Source organism: Canis aureus, chromosome 1 (genome assembly GCF_053574225.1).
Source record: "Canis aureus isolate CA01 chromosome 1, VMU_Caureus_v.1.0, whole genome shotgun sequence".
Classification (NCBI taxonomy): Eukaryota; Metazoa; Chordata; class Mammalia; order Carnivora; family Canidae; genus Canis; species Canis aureus.
Genome location: NC_135611.1, coordinates 8,589,182 through 8,604,243, shown reverse-complemented (window position 1 = coordinate 8,604,243; position 15,062 = coordinate 8,589,182). Strand labels below are relative to the sequence as shown.

The following is a 15,062-nucleotide window of genomic DNA, read 5'->3' as shown; positions in this document are numbered from 1 at the left end:
CCTGCTTCTCCTTCTGCCTGTGTCTCTGCCTCTCTCTCTCTCTCTCTCTCTCTGTGTTTCTCATGAATAAATAAAATCTTAAAAAAAAAATGTAAGAAGAAAAGTCAAGAGATACACTTTCATAGAGACTTGAAATGCGTGAGCCACAGCACATTCCTTGGCCAGCAACTCTTCAGAAGGCAGCCTATGCTCTCACCGAACTTTGGGCCTGGGCCATCATCTCGTGGGATAAATGAAGCAAGCAAAGAACTGTGTTCTTAGTGACCCCTTTTCCCATAAAGGACATAGCATTTCCTCCTCGCTCCACATAAAAAGAAGTAATGACCTGAAAAACAAAGATAAACAATATCATGGGGGCTTTACTCTGAGCAGTATATAAAAATAAATATGTAACTTTCTACTAACTTGTCTGATCTGAATCCTAACCACATGAAGTATATGTAACATTTTTAGTTTATACATCTCAAAATGGTTACAATGGTAAATTATAGGTTATGTGTTACCACAATTCAATATTCTTAGTTTAAAATTTTCTACCTTTGGAACTTGTGCAAAGATGTGTAGTATCCTCCTAGGAGACTTTTGTGATGTAGAATATGCTCATACATTTTTCAAATGTTACACTATCCTTGAACTAAAAGAGCTTATACATATCTTATTGAAAAATATACTTAGAAATTGCTACCTTTACAAAAATCTTTTGACTATCAGAGTTAGCTAGATTTTTCAGAATAATGATTTAAATATAAATGAACATTTTTTCCACTTCTGAGCAATCTTAGACTTCTATTCCATATTTAAGAATATGTCCATTATTTAAATTATTGGCTCTCAACTTTTTCTCAACTTTCCCACATATCTGAAGGGTTTGATACATTTCCATCAGTAACAAAAGAAATGTTTCTTATCTGAAGAAATATGTCCTTAACTGAGGAACTGAATCAGAATGGACAAGGGGAGTCAGATGACAGCAATTTGAGGCAAAGTTCTTCCATCTAATTTAGAAAATCTTTTAAAATATGTGGCAAACACTTTTGAAACATTTCTGTGTTTGAAGGACATACATTGTCCTTCAAATTGGACAGTACTTGTTCAGATTGAACAAGAACCTTTATAACTTTTTAACTCTTTTTTAAAAAGATTAATTTATTTTATAGCAAGAGAGACTGAGAGACAGCAAGCACTGGCAGTAGGGGAGGGGCAGACGGAGGAGAGAAAATCTCAAGCTGACTCCACACCAGACTCAGAGCCCAATGCAGAGCTTGATCTCATGACCCTGAGTGCCCCACTTATCAACTCTTAAATAAAAATATTCAAAGTGATGAACTATCACTTAAGTCACAAAATTTTAGTAAAAAAGGAATGCTAACCATATTTAGGTGGCCATACATTATAAAAGAAAAATCCATTTTAAGTCCAATCAATCAAAACTCCTTGTTATCTGGGGCGCCTGGGTGGCTCAACTGGTTAAGTGACTGACCCTTGACTTCAACTCGGGTCATAATCTCAGAGTTGTGAGATTGAGCTCGGCTAGGCATGGAGTCTGCTTAAGATTCCCTTTCTCCCTCTCCCTCTGTCCCCCCTCCCCCACTCATGGGCTCTCTAAAAAAAATAGTAATTATAATAATTTTTAAAAAATTTTTAAACTACTTGTTATCTGACCAATACAATAAAAAGTATTTCAGTTTACCCAAGGCCTCTGAATACTTTTATTCACCACAGCATCCTTTAAAGTAAGCCATTTTGTCTTAAGATAGAGACTATATTTCTAGTTTGGATTTTTTCAGCTCATACAGATTATTTTTAAAAGATAGCATAAATCACAAATGTTAGGTACAGCTTATTTAACAAAAGCAATTATTTGAAGATGATTTGGGATCTGTGAGCCAAATTAGAATTTTCATAAACCAAGTAAGTGTGTATTATGTCTAAAAAATAAAACGAGATTGTCTAGGAGTTAAAAACTATAGATGATGGGCACTGCTCTACTATTCCTTCCTCATGTGTGTTTTTGAAATTTTTCATAATTAAAAGTTTGAAACTTTAAGGGACTATATTAGTAATAAGATACCTGAATGACCAAGTCCTTATTATTCTCCTCTAAGTCACTGGAGAGAACTATATTGTGGTTTCATTACTAGTTGAAAAGGGACAAGCCAAGAACTTCAGTACTAGCTCCTTTCGATCTTTTTGTCAGATCCATGGAATTATATTCCATATGTCTGGCTTTAAGGATTTAATTATCAGTCTATTCACCTATCACAATATATCATGCTTAGTTTATTATTTTTTTAAAGACTTCATTAATTTATTCATGAGACACAGAGAAGAAGGCAGAGACATATGCAGAGGGAGGAGAAGCAGGCTCCCTGCAGGGAGCCCGATGCGGGACTCAATCCCCGGACCAGGATCATGTCCTGAGCCAGAGGCAGACGCTCAACTGCTGAGCCACCCAGGCATCCCATCATGCTTAGTATAAAAGCCTCATTTCTCAATTACAAAAAGCAAATATTTCTATTCAAATTTTACTGGGTAAAAACAAAATATCTGTATTAGAAATACAGCTCCCTTCTGAAAAGGAATCAGCTTTAGTGAGAAACTATAAAGTAAGTCATTTGGACCGACAATGACTTTGTTTCAATGTGTACTCACATAAGCCTTACTTGATTCTTTAAAAAGGTACACTTAACCAGTAGGAAATAAATCTAAATGTTTACTAATTATGTAACTATGAAAAGATTTCAAGTTAGATCTAATGGGACTCTGCCACAATGCCTAACAAAAGTGACAGACATCTTCATATTATTTTCCTGTCACTTAATGTGAAGACAAAAAGATTGTCTTTCCAACACATTATATAAAGCATGAAAGGTGCTCTTCTGTTTATACCAAATCAAGATTTGTTAATCAAGTGTTACTTAACTATGGAACATTATAAACAGGGATTGCACTTTTTATCTATTCCTTTGCTAATACATTGTGCTGATTCTTCTTACCTCAAAGACAACTGAACATAGAATTACATTACTGCCTCTTTGCCTCGACTTCTCACCTAGAACTAAGAAGCCTTTTTGTTCTCCAATACGAAAGCTCACTTTAAGTTCTGGTATTTGAGACACAAGGTGTGATCTGAAATCTCTCTTCTTACACAATTTTAAAAATAAAAGCAATCCAGACAGTTTCCAAATATAAACAATGTTAACACTTAAGTTCTTCAGTCACTACTGTAGCAGACCCTCACATATCCCTGCTCTGAAACAAATGAAGTCACTTTACAGAGGAGATGGGCTCCAAAAGGTTTATAAAGGGAGTATATACAAATCATATTACACATAATGCTGTAAATTAGGTACTTAAATATTGAATTATATTTTAAATGCATTAGAGGATCTGACTTTTTAAAAAATATTATGGTAAGTTCTTGAAGCTAACATAACTATTCTAAAACTTCATACACTTCTGGCCATGGACACACTGAAGCTTAGAAGAACTAATTAATATACTGACAGTGTACACTTTTTTAGTAATTATAATTATCCAAGAAAAAAATCTATTTGATTAAAATGGCTACATTAAAATTCATATTAAATTTTATAGTACAGCTAATACTATTTAGGATTCTGAAATCTTTTTAACAAAACAAAGTATACTTTTGGGAAAAATTCTATGTAACATCATCTGAGGCATGGTTTACAGCTAAATGTACAAACATCACCTTAAGCTGGATTTAATAATGAAAGCACAAAAATTAAACACATATCATCACATTCATGTTACATTTTAAATATTACTCAAACTGTATTCTAAATTTAAAAATCACACATAAGACATATATAAATTAAATTACTATTTCTCCAATATGTACAAATTACTGTTAGGATAATGAGAGCTATGGGAAAATTGAAATAATACAAAGATAATTCTCATAAGCTCACAGTCTAACAGATCAACCCATTAAACAAAACAGAAATACAATGTCTTAAGCACCATAATAGTGGCATATACTAACTGCTGCTGGCGTACAACCTAAGAGGAAACCAGTCACTCTACTGAGTGTGTATATCTGGAAGATAAGGAAAGACTTCCTTAAAAGGAAGGTAAATGAATAAGTGAGATCTTAAACTTTGTGTACAGATGGCCATCCGAAAAAGAAAAGAAATTATATGAAGAAACAGACTTTTAAAATAAACTTTTTTATTTAGTGAAAAGAGCCAAATTAAATGGAAACTTCAGGGTAGTGGGAAAAATTAAAACAGATATGAGACTCAAAATGCAAAATTACAAAGAGCCATATGCACTTAAAAAAGAGCTTTGGGTTGAAACATTTCTGTTTTAGGGATGCCTCGGTAGCCCAGTGGTTGAGCGTCTGCCTTCAGCTCAGGGCGTGGTCCCAGGGTCCGGGAATGGAGTCCCACATTAGGCTCCTCTAGAGAGGAGCCTGCTACTCCCTCTCTGTGTCTGTTTCTCATGAATAAATAAAATCTTAAATAAATAAATAGATGGATTTCTGTTTTTAAAGGATAATCTGGTGGTAGGTAGACTGCTGGACCACAAACAGAAACATGCAGCAAGAAAAGGAACAGGAAGTCATGGATACAAGTTGGTCAAAGCACCCCGTATCTAGAATGCCCATCACTATCAAATATTTCATTCATGTTTCAAAACCTACCTCTACATTGCCTCCTCTAAGAGTCTTTCTTAACATCCTAATACAGTTAAAGATCCCAACCTCTGAGTATCATTCAAACTTGGGCTATCACTGAACCTTTCAAGACAAGCAATGCTGATGGATTTGGTCAATCCAATGAGCCATTTTTAGATCCAGACAGTTCATTACTTACGTAAACAGCAAAAGCAATAGTAGCCAAAGGTGCCAGCTTCCAGTGTCCTTTGCAGGGTGACACTGAAACAGAGGGCCAGATGATAGCAATGTGGATAGGAGGGCACTCTGGTGTGGAAGAGTTCATGCCCTGCTGCAGCTAAGCTGCTTATGGCCCACAGCTATACTCCAAGGGAACTGAGGCAGAAAGCCTCACTCATCAGAACCCAGGAGGCAGTAAGAGACAGGCTCGTGACAGACATCCTACAGAGAGCAAAGCAGTAAGAAACAGTCTTGTAGCAGTTCCTCGAAAGCCCCCCATGTTCTCATGTTCCAGAAGGATCACAGGAACTTTTTTAAGACTTAGATCAGAGCAAGCCCTGTCTCTGTGGACTACATGTATAAATGCAAGGCTGGCAGGGAACCCTGATGAAGCTCTTCGCTTACAGAACTATGTATAGCTACATAATTGCTATACTTACTACATTATGCAGAAACTATACTGACCTAAATGATAAAAATGGGACATATAATGTGTGATATCATGTTAAGGCCATGCTTATTAGAAGGTAATGAGAGCTAAAAATACTTGAAAAAAAGCTTTTAAAAAAATCAATGAAATAAGACTCCATCTAAAAATTTCAGAAAAAAGAAGGGCACCTGGGTGGCACAGTTGGTTAACCAACCACAGTTTGGTTTTAGCTCAGGTCGTGATCTCAGGGGGTTGTGGGATTGAGCTTTGCATTGGACTCCACCCTCAGTGCGGAGCTGGCTTGGGGGACTCTCTCTCTCCCTTCTCTCTCTCCTCCCCTACCCCCACCCCTATAGTAAATAAAGAAATTTTTTTTAATTCAGAAATATCAGAAAAAGAGCCATATATTAAAGCCAAAGGAGAAAGAAATAAGCATAAGCAGCAATTAATTAAATGGGGAAAAAACATTAAAGGGAGGATCAACAAAGCCAAATTTCATTCTTTGAAAAGAATGATAACAATAAAACATACAAACCAGCAGTAAGACCATTCAAGAAAACTTAGAGGGAAGGAATAATGAGTACCTGGAATGAAACAGGACCTCACTGTAGAGCTGATATACATTTAAAGAATAAGCTGCACTGATGGATCATTTTAGAGCTATGAATTCAAATGTTTAGATGAAATTCTAGAAAAACATAACTTATGCAAAAAAATTTAAATCTCAAAATTCTAGATTTAAATTCATTTCATTTCATTCAATTTACTTACAATCTTCTCCAAAAGAAAACCGCAGGTCTGATTGCTTTATCATCAAATTCTACTAAACATTTAAGGAAGAAATACTACCAATTCAAATCAACTATCCCAAGTTCCAAATTTTTCCACATATTAAAAAAAAATACATAAAAGGTGGGCTAACTGTGATATTAAAATCTGACAAAAGTTTTATGAGAAAGAAGACATGCAATAATCCTAAAAGCATTTGCTGCATAAGAAAATTGGAAGAGGGGCAGCCTAGGTGGCTCAGTGGTTTAGCACCACCTTCAGCCCAGGTTGTGATCCTGGAGACCTGGGATCGAGTCAAACGTCAGGCTTCACTCATATGTGGAATATAAGAAATAGTGAAAGGGACTACAAGGGAAAGGAGGGAAACTGAATGAGGACAAATTAGAGAGGAGACAAACCATGAGAGACTCCTAATTCTGGGAAACAAACAAAGGGTTGCAGAGGGGAGGGGGACAAGGAGGTTGCAGAGAGGATGGGGTAACTGGGTGACGGGCATTAAGGAGGGCACTTGATAGGATGAGCACTGGGTGTTATACTATATTTGGCAAACTGAACTTAAATATTTTAAAATTAATAATCACTAAATTTATTTATCACTAAATAAATATAGTGATACATATAATGCACTTAACATTATGCCTGACACAAAGGGAGTGATCAATAAATAGTAAATAGCTATTCTTTGGGGGTTGTTACTATTGTTGTTATAGTCACTGGTTATTTTTACTTACTTCAAGTAAACCTGACAAGTACTTAACACAAATTTCAAATGGCTTTGTGAGAGGAGAATGTGAGCTCCATCCTGGAGATGCTGTGAGATGAGCCATCCCTCGCAAGGTCCTCTCAAGGGATGGCAGGCCATAGAAGTGAGGAGCATCTGTGACTCTCAGGCACTGGAGCAGTTTCAGAGACAGCTGTGTTTGGAAAACATAAAAAAGTTCCAAGCATTTTCTGTGTATGTAAAGAAAGGAAAAAAAGAAATCAATAAGAGCATTAAATGTGATGGGCCTAGTGAGTTAACTTATTGATGGTAGAGGGTTACTAATAACTTAATATGTGAGAAAATTACGAAGCAGGAGAAGTAGCAGTCTTAAAACTGGAAAACATAATTAAAATACCATCGAGGGCATATGATGTAAAAGACCAATAACAATTACATTGAAAACATGTAAACGGATATTGGTAATTAGCATCCAAAAATAAAAGTTGGAATGGAAAATTAAATGTGTACTTTAAATGAGTTTAATTGACATATATTAAATCTATACTTTTATTCATTAGATATCATTTAAAAATTTATTTTTAATTAGCTGAAATTGAAGTCCGACACATAATTTAAATGAAACTGTCAGGAACAGAACAAACAAGAAAACACTCTTTATGAGAAAACAAAATCCTTGAAACCAATACGTAGGCATGAGATGAAATTCTTGGAAGAAGTACATCACTTTTTAACAAACATTGAATAAAATCTGAAATTTCTTGTTTTACAGATTTTTACACTGCAAAATTGACAACTACTGACTATATTTTTACCTATCTAATCACAGTATTATAGGTATATAGTTGTATGGTTTTTTAAAGATCATAATTTTTATATACCTGTCATCTGGATGTTTTTAAAGTTTTAGAAACACAAAGCCTGAAAGTTATTTGTATAAATGTATATTTCTCATGAGTCAACAACAAACCACTATAACTGGTGAACAACATGGCAGTTAGGGGTACTGACCCCCATGTGCAACATACAATCCTCGTATACTTTTCGACTCTCTGAAAATTCAACAAATATCCTACTGTTGACTAGAAGCCTTACTGATAACATAAAGTCAATTAACTTGTATTCTGTATATGTTATTGAATACTGTATTCTTACAATAAAGCAAAATAGAGAGAAGAAAAAAAATTTTTCTTTAAAGTAAGCTCTATGCCCAACATGGGGCCTGAACTCACAATCCTGAAGTCAAAAGTTACATGCTCTACCAACTGAGCCAACCAGGCAACCCAAGAAAGGAAATATTAAGAAAATCATAAGAGAAAACACATATACAGTACTATACTGTATTTATCCCCAAAAAAATCTGTGCATAAGTGGACCCACATAGTTCAAATGTGTTGTACAAGAATCACTGTAATGTAATTATCAGTTTTTAAAATGTTCTTCTGGTTTTTTTAATTAACATACAAATAATTCTCATTTTCTGCTCCTTTTACCTTAACCACTCCAAAAGAAAAACTATACTATCAAAGGGAATGATATCCCTGCAAATATCTAACCAACCCCAGTTGAACCTGGCACATCTGCCACCAGTTCCTGGTTCCTGTGAACCTTCCCCAAGCTCCACACCCAATTGGTCTCAACCTCCTTACGCAAGTTCCTCTCAACATCCAAAGAACATTCATCCAAAGAACAGTCCATAGCACTATTTCTCAAAGTCTAGCCCAAGGAACTACCTATGACACTTACTTACTATGTAGATTCCTGAGTTACTGGTCTTAATATTTAATAAGCATTCCAGGAGATTCTATACACATTTCAGTCTACTACCAATGGATTCACTTTGTTCTTGTCTTCAATACTTTAAAGAGGCATAAATGCATACGGTAAAATTCACAAGTGTTTTACATACACCAGCAGGATGGTTTCCATATGAATATAATCATGTAACCACCAAGCATAACAACAAACAAAACATTCTCAGCACCTCAGAAGGTTCATAGGTGACTCTCTCTAGTGAAATTTTTATTGACTTCTATTCTAAATTCACAAATCCTCTTTTATAACATGTCAGGTCGGCTGTTAAGCCCATGCTATGAATTCTTTACCTTATAAACTCTATTTCTCATTTGTAAATTAGTATTTAGTTCTTTTTTGCAGTCTCCATTTCTCTGCTATTGATATTCTACATATTTTTACTAATCTTGTCCATCTTTTCATCTAATATCTATTGTATGTATATTGAAAATATTACATATAATAATAGCTTTAAAGTTCCTGTAATGGTTGACATTTCTGGGTCTTTTTCTAATGACTTTTTTCTCTCAATTATAGGAGACATTTTCCTACTTCTTTACAAGTCTCTTCATTCGTGATTATATGCCAAACATTTGTATACAAGAGCTATTGAAAGCAAAGTACAGGGACACCTGAGTGGCTCAGCGGTTGAGCGTCTGCCTTGGGCCAAGGGCATGATCCCAGAGTCCCAGGATCAATTCCCACATCGGGTTCCTTGCATGGAGCCTGATTCTCTCTCTGCCTCTGTCCCTGCCTCTCTCTCTGTGTGTGTGTGTCTTTCATGAATAAATAAATAAAATCCTTTAAAAAAAAAAAAAAAAGCAAAGTACATAATGGTTTCTCATAGAAATGGTTTGCAATTTGGTCACAAGATTTCGGTTAGGGACTGAGCTTTGAGATCTAGTCAGGTGTTGAGCTGAATTAGGGTTGTTCTGACACTTTAGTTTCTTTCAAAGATAGTATATGTGGGATCAGGTCTTTCCTTCCAGCAGAGATTAGGGAGCTGAGCACAGGAAGACCTCATCAGATGAAAAAACTTTTGTACATCAAAGGACACTATCTAAAGAGTAAAAACACAACCCACAGAATGGGAGAAAATTTTGTAAATCATATTTAATAAAGACTGATGTCCAGAATATGTAAAGACAACTAAACAATAACAAAAAATCAAACAATGCAAAAACAGGCAAAGGACTTGGATAAACATTTCTCCAGAGAAAATATACAAATAATCATTAAGCACATGAAAAGATGCTCAACATCATTTCTCATTAGGGAAATGGAATCAAAACCAAAATGATTCCAGTTTATACTACTAGGATGGCCATAAGAAGAAGTGTTAGGGAGGATGTTGAGAAACTAGAATGCTCATACATTGCTGGTGCGAATGTAAAATGGCATAGCTCCTGTGGAAAACAATTTGGCATTTCTTCAAAAAAGTACTCAGAGTTACCACAGGAACCGGCAATTCTAGTTGTAAAGTATATACTGGAGAACTAAAAACATGTTCACACAAAACATGTACACAAGTGTTCACAGCTGCACTACTCACAATAATCAAAGGTAGAAACAACTTAAATATCCACCAACAGAAAAATGGATAAACAAAAAGTGGTATATCTGTACATGAAATGTTAATCAGTTATAGGAAGAAAGAAGTACTGATATGTGCTACAATACGGATGGACCTTGAAAACATGAAGTGAAATCAGACACAAAATATCACATATGTCTGATTCCATTTATATAAAATGTCCAGAATAAGCAAATTCATAGAGAAAGACAGTGGTTGCCACAGGTTTGGTAAGGGGTAAATGAGGAGGAACCACTTAATAGTTACAAAGTTTCTTTTCAGAGTAATGAAAATATTCTGGAATTAAATAGTGACAGTTGAATGACATTGTGAACACATCAAAACCATTCAATCATATACTTAAAATGGCTGAAGCAGTAAATTTTATCTAATTAAAACAAATTTAAAATAAAAAAATAAAAAAATAAAACAAATTTAAGTCAACTATGGAGACACACTTGAAAATCATCTACATAAAAAGTCATAAAGTCATAGAAATGGGTATTACTGCTCAGAAAATTAAGAGTGGACCAAGACCTAAAACCTAGAGACAGCAAATTGTGTGTGTGTGTGTGTGTGTGTGTGTGAGAGAGAGAGAGAGAGAGAGAGACAGACACACAGAGACAGAGACAGAGAGACAGAGACAGAGATTACAATTAGGCTATACCAGAGACTCCAATAAAGTAAAAGACAGACTACAACTGATTATTACTGAATTCTTTCTTCCTTGATTGGAAACAAGTAAAAAGTAAGACTCTTTGGAAATCAAAGCGAACTAGGTTCTCTATCAATGTCCCCAAATTTTCAATGATACAAACGGTACCTGTCAGTAACTGCCATGAAACTAAGCAGCAAGGTATTGAAAAGAGCAATCAGTTCTTTCTGGAGCTGTTGCCTGACAGCAGTCTGGATGTCATCTGTTTCCTCTCGTGCCTGTGACTCCGTCAGAACCAGCAGGTCTAACAGTGGGTTTGGACTCTAAAAAATAGTATTTGTAAAAAACCATTTACTCTTTAGTTGAGCTGTGTGTTGTTCCTATAAAGATTTTTATTGCAGATCATGTTCTGGACTATCTAAGAGTTCTATTACCTCGCCAGTAGGTATGGGTCTCTAGTGCATTAATAGAGATGTTATGTTCTAAACTCAAAAGGTGCTTCCTATGTTTCCTCAACAAAAGAACAGTACATCTATTATAGAAAACTGAGTAAAATATAGAGAAGCACAATGAGAAAAACAAAAAACCCCAAGATCACACTTCACAGAGATAGCCACTATCAATATATTGGTGCCCACTATTCTTTTTTGTGTGCGTATAAACAGAAACAGAATTATAATTCTGTATTGTTAACAAAACTGAGATCAAGTGAAAAAAAATCATTATTGGTACCCCTTTTTTAACTTAATATTATAATTATTTCTTCAAAAAACTCATTTTAATATCTGATTATTTTTCAACCATAATATTTACCACACCAACTACTAAAGAATCAGTGATTTCTAATTTTACTGAGTCGTGGGGAAGGGTGTTCAATTCTGACTATACCATATGTATGAATTCTAAGCAATGATATTATTAAATCAAATAGTTTTAATGCTTTCAACATATATTTCCAATTTTCTTTGCAAATCGTGTACCAACACATACAACTAAGCAGGGTGGGAGAAGACCCACAGCATCCAAGCCAATGCTGAGCATTATTACTGCTTCAATCTTTACCAATTTGATAGTCTGATGAAACTAGTGCTACTTAAATTTTTTGTTTTCTAACTTCAAAAAAAAATAGCCAAAGAAATATAATGTCATTATTTTCAATACTACTAAGAGTAGAAAATGTTATATTAACCAACCACATTGAAGATATATGGAATAGTTACTGATCACCTATAATGTCATAGGCGCTATGTTAAAAAGAGAAAGAAAACAAGATTCCACTTTTTGACTAAACTAGACGATGTACATTTTCAAATTTTACAGATGGGCAAATGGGTTTATAAAGAGGTTAAATAACTTGTCCAAAGTCCTACAAATGAACAAAGCAAGGATTCAACCTGAAGATCATCTTTCTTCAAAGCTAGTTAATATTCAGTCCCCCGTATTATGTCAGATCAATTGTGCATATTATAACATACAAAAAGAGATGAAATCAAAATATAATTATTATTGTTATGAAATCCTTCCCCTAAAGAACTCAATTTAAAAATAACTGCATTCTTTTTAGAGAAATGAAAGAAATGGGAAGAAAATTCTAGGTTATTTAAATTATGCAGTACATGCAGAATACTTCAATCAGGTGCATACAATTATAAAGAAAACAGTTGAGAGCTTTTAGAAAGTTGGGGACAGATGGTTTGCTTTTAACTTACTTTACTTTACTATGTTTCACACCTAGGTAGCATTTTTTTTTTCAGCCTTCCTTTCATCCTATATCTCATTTGGATCAAATAAAATTACATGAAACATAACTACAACTTCTGTTTTATATAGGAATAAAATAATCAAAATACACAATAAAAATCATAAAATATACATACTCTATAGTATTCTTAGCCCCAAATAATGAAAACCTGACTTACACCCACCTTCCCTCCAGCTCCCATAAATACTGACAAAATTATAAAGCTGTTTTTAATGTAAACACCTTGGTAAAATTTTACTATCATGAGTTATTAATCCTGATATACCCATAAAAATTAACTCCTGATTGACAGATTAATATGTTCTGATAAGTATATACCTAAAACTAAGATTCTTCCCAAAAATCTCATTGTCACTAACTTGTTTATGTGGTACTTGCTAAGACTTTTTCCCTTTATAACACATCTTAGGCTTCCATGTTAATTTTAAGATTCAGTGAGCCTCAGCAACATCACTTCTAAAATATGGGATGAGGGACACCTGGGTGGCTCAGCAGTTTAGCATCTGCCTTCAGCCCAGGGCATGATCTTGGATCAAGTCCCATATCGAGCTCCCTGCATGCAGCCTGCTTCTCCCTCTGCCTGTGTCTCTGCCTCTCTATATATGTGAATAGAGAATATCCTTCTGATCTCATCTCCTACCACTATACTCAATTCATCCTGTTGCTGCCACATGGACCTCTGGTTGTTTTTCAAACACGGCACTGACAGCTAAGTGCCTCTGCACTCTTTTCCTTCCCTGGCTAGAACATTCTTCCCTTATCTATATGGCTGACTCCCACACTTAACTCAGTGTGCTGGACAAATCTTGGTCAAAGCAGCAAGCCTTATCTCTGACCATCGTATTTAAAGTAGCATCCCACCATGACTGTCTAACTCTGCCTTCTTATTTTGTTTCCTCATCATACTTATTGCTCCTACCTGCAGAAAATCTTTGTTCTCTGTCCTCTCCACCCCACAGAATGTACTCCTCACAGAGTACATTCACTGCCATGTTATTTTTATGTAGTCATATTATAGATTTCTTTATAGGTCCTACCTTATCTTCTTGGAAAAACCTTCTCTACTCCAAAGTTTTAAGTAAACACTTTCATACAACATGAAGACTACTTTACTAAACATGGGCTATATAAAAATTATACTTTTTCATTATAGCATCACTAATTTTTACCAATAAATCATTTGTCAGACCTAAAATCCAATTCCTTAATAACACTTACATGTCTAAGAAGTAATTCTAAAAGCCAGTTTAGAAGTTCCACTGATGAGCTTTTTCTTTGTTCCTTCAGTAACTTATTTAAAAAATGTATGATATCTATTAGCAGTTTCTCATCTTCAGTGCAAGCAGGAAGTACCTGTAAAAACCTATAATAAAAAAGACAATTATGGTTTCTAGCTCTTTACAGTAAGTGGTGTGCTGATAAATATTTAACAACCAGGTAAGCAGTAGAATGATTTCTTGCATTTGCCAATTTCCATAGTGTAAATATATCCCCATGGCTGACTGTAAGCCACCAACATAACACAGTTGTGGAGAGATGGCACAGCAGCACACCATTATATGGCATTTTTATAATACAGATATAATAGCTATACATAACCTCAAGAACATATAGGTATTAGTAAAATGTTGTAAAATACGCTGGAAGTGATGATATTTACATGATTACCTTCATTTTTCTCATAATTTATTTAAATTCTCTAAGTTTATTCAATTTCATTTTTAATAATGGCGATGTTTTAATAACTAACTTAGACAAATCCTGATATTCACCTGCCAGCTCTCTCACAAGGAAGTACTGGAGGATTCCAGCAAACCACGGGAAAAGCCAGATTAGGTATCCGAATTGTGAAAGATACATTTTGAGTTCACATCTTGGAAATTCATTTAACCTTACATTTTGAAAACCACACACTTTATGTTTAATAGAAAGTTATACATCTTAGACTAAATTCACATGAAGATTAAAATGTAAAACTGCTGGCAATGGCTACATGTCAGTCTTATTTGTTTCAAATGTAGCCATCTGCTACCAGTTAAACATGTTAAATTTACAAACTAGAGCTTTCTCAATAACTACTAAAGGATCTCCACATGGCAATCAATTTCATGAATTCCGGGTAAAAAGAAAAATGAGATAATTTTCTTAAGAACAAACAAAAGTAAAAACAAGGCAGCCCCAGTGGCTCAGTGGTTTAGCGCCGCCTGCAGCTCAGGGTGCGATCCTGGAGACTCGGGATGGAGTCCCATGTCGGGCTCCCTGCAGGAGCCTGCTTCTCCTTCTGCCTGTGTCTCTGCGCCTCTCTCTGTCTCTCATGAATAAATAAATAAAATCTAAAAAAAAAAAAAGTAAAAACAAAATAAAACAGCCCACTGCAGGTATACCAAACCCATCAGCCACTCCACTGATGTCTGGGCTCCTTTAAAATGTGGATAGGAAAAAAACACTCATTTTGTTCAGCCACATCATATCCTAAT

At 35.0% G+C, this 15,062-nt stretch overlaps 1 protein-coding gene across 11 annotated transcripts in view; it reads right to left on the bottom strand.

Annotated features, from left to right (window-relative positions):
* The window catches only part of RTTN (rotatin), a 142,444-nt gene that overhangs the window by 67,954 nt on the left and 59,428 nt on the right, over positions 1–15,062 (bottom strand). For all 11 annotated transcript variants that reach the window (XR_013372539.1, XR_013372529.1, XR_013372560.1 and 8 more), the window contains 4 exons: positions 13,804–13,948; positions 10,992–11,146; positions 6,812–7,031; positions 197–325 (listed from right to left, as the gene is read on the bottom strand). Coding sequence is in view for 7 of the 11 variants with exons in the window: in XM_077884546.1 (XP_077740672.1) it covers positions 197–325; positions 6,812–7,031; positions 10,992–11,146; positions 13,804–13,948 (649 nt within the window). In the remaining 4 variants the exon portion in view is untranslated. The remainder of the gene's footprint in view (positions 1–196; positions 326–6,811; positions 7,032–10,991; positions 11,147–13,803; positions 13,949–15,062) is intronic.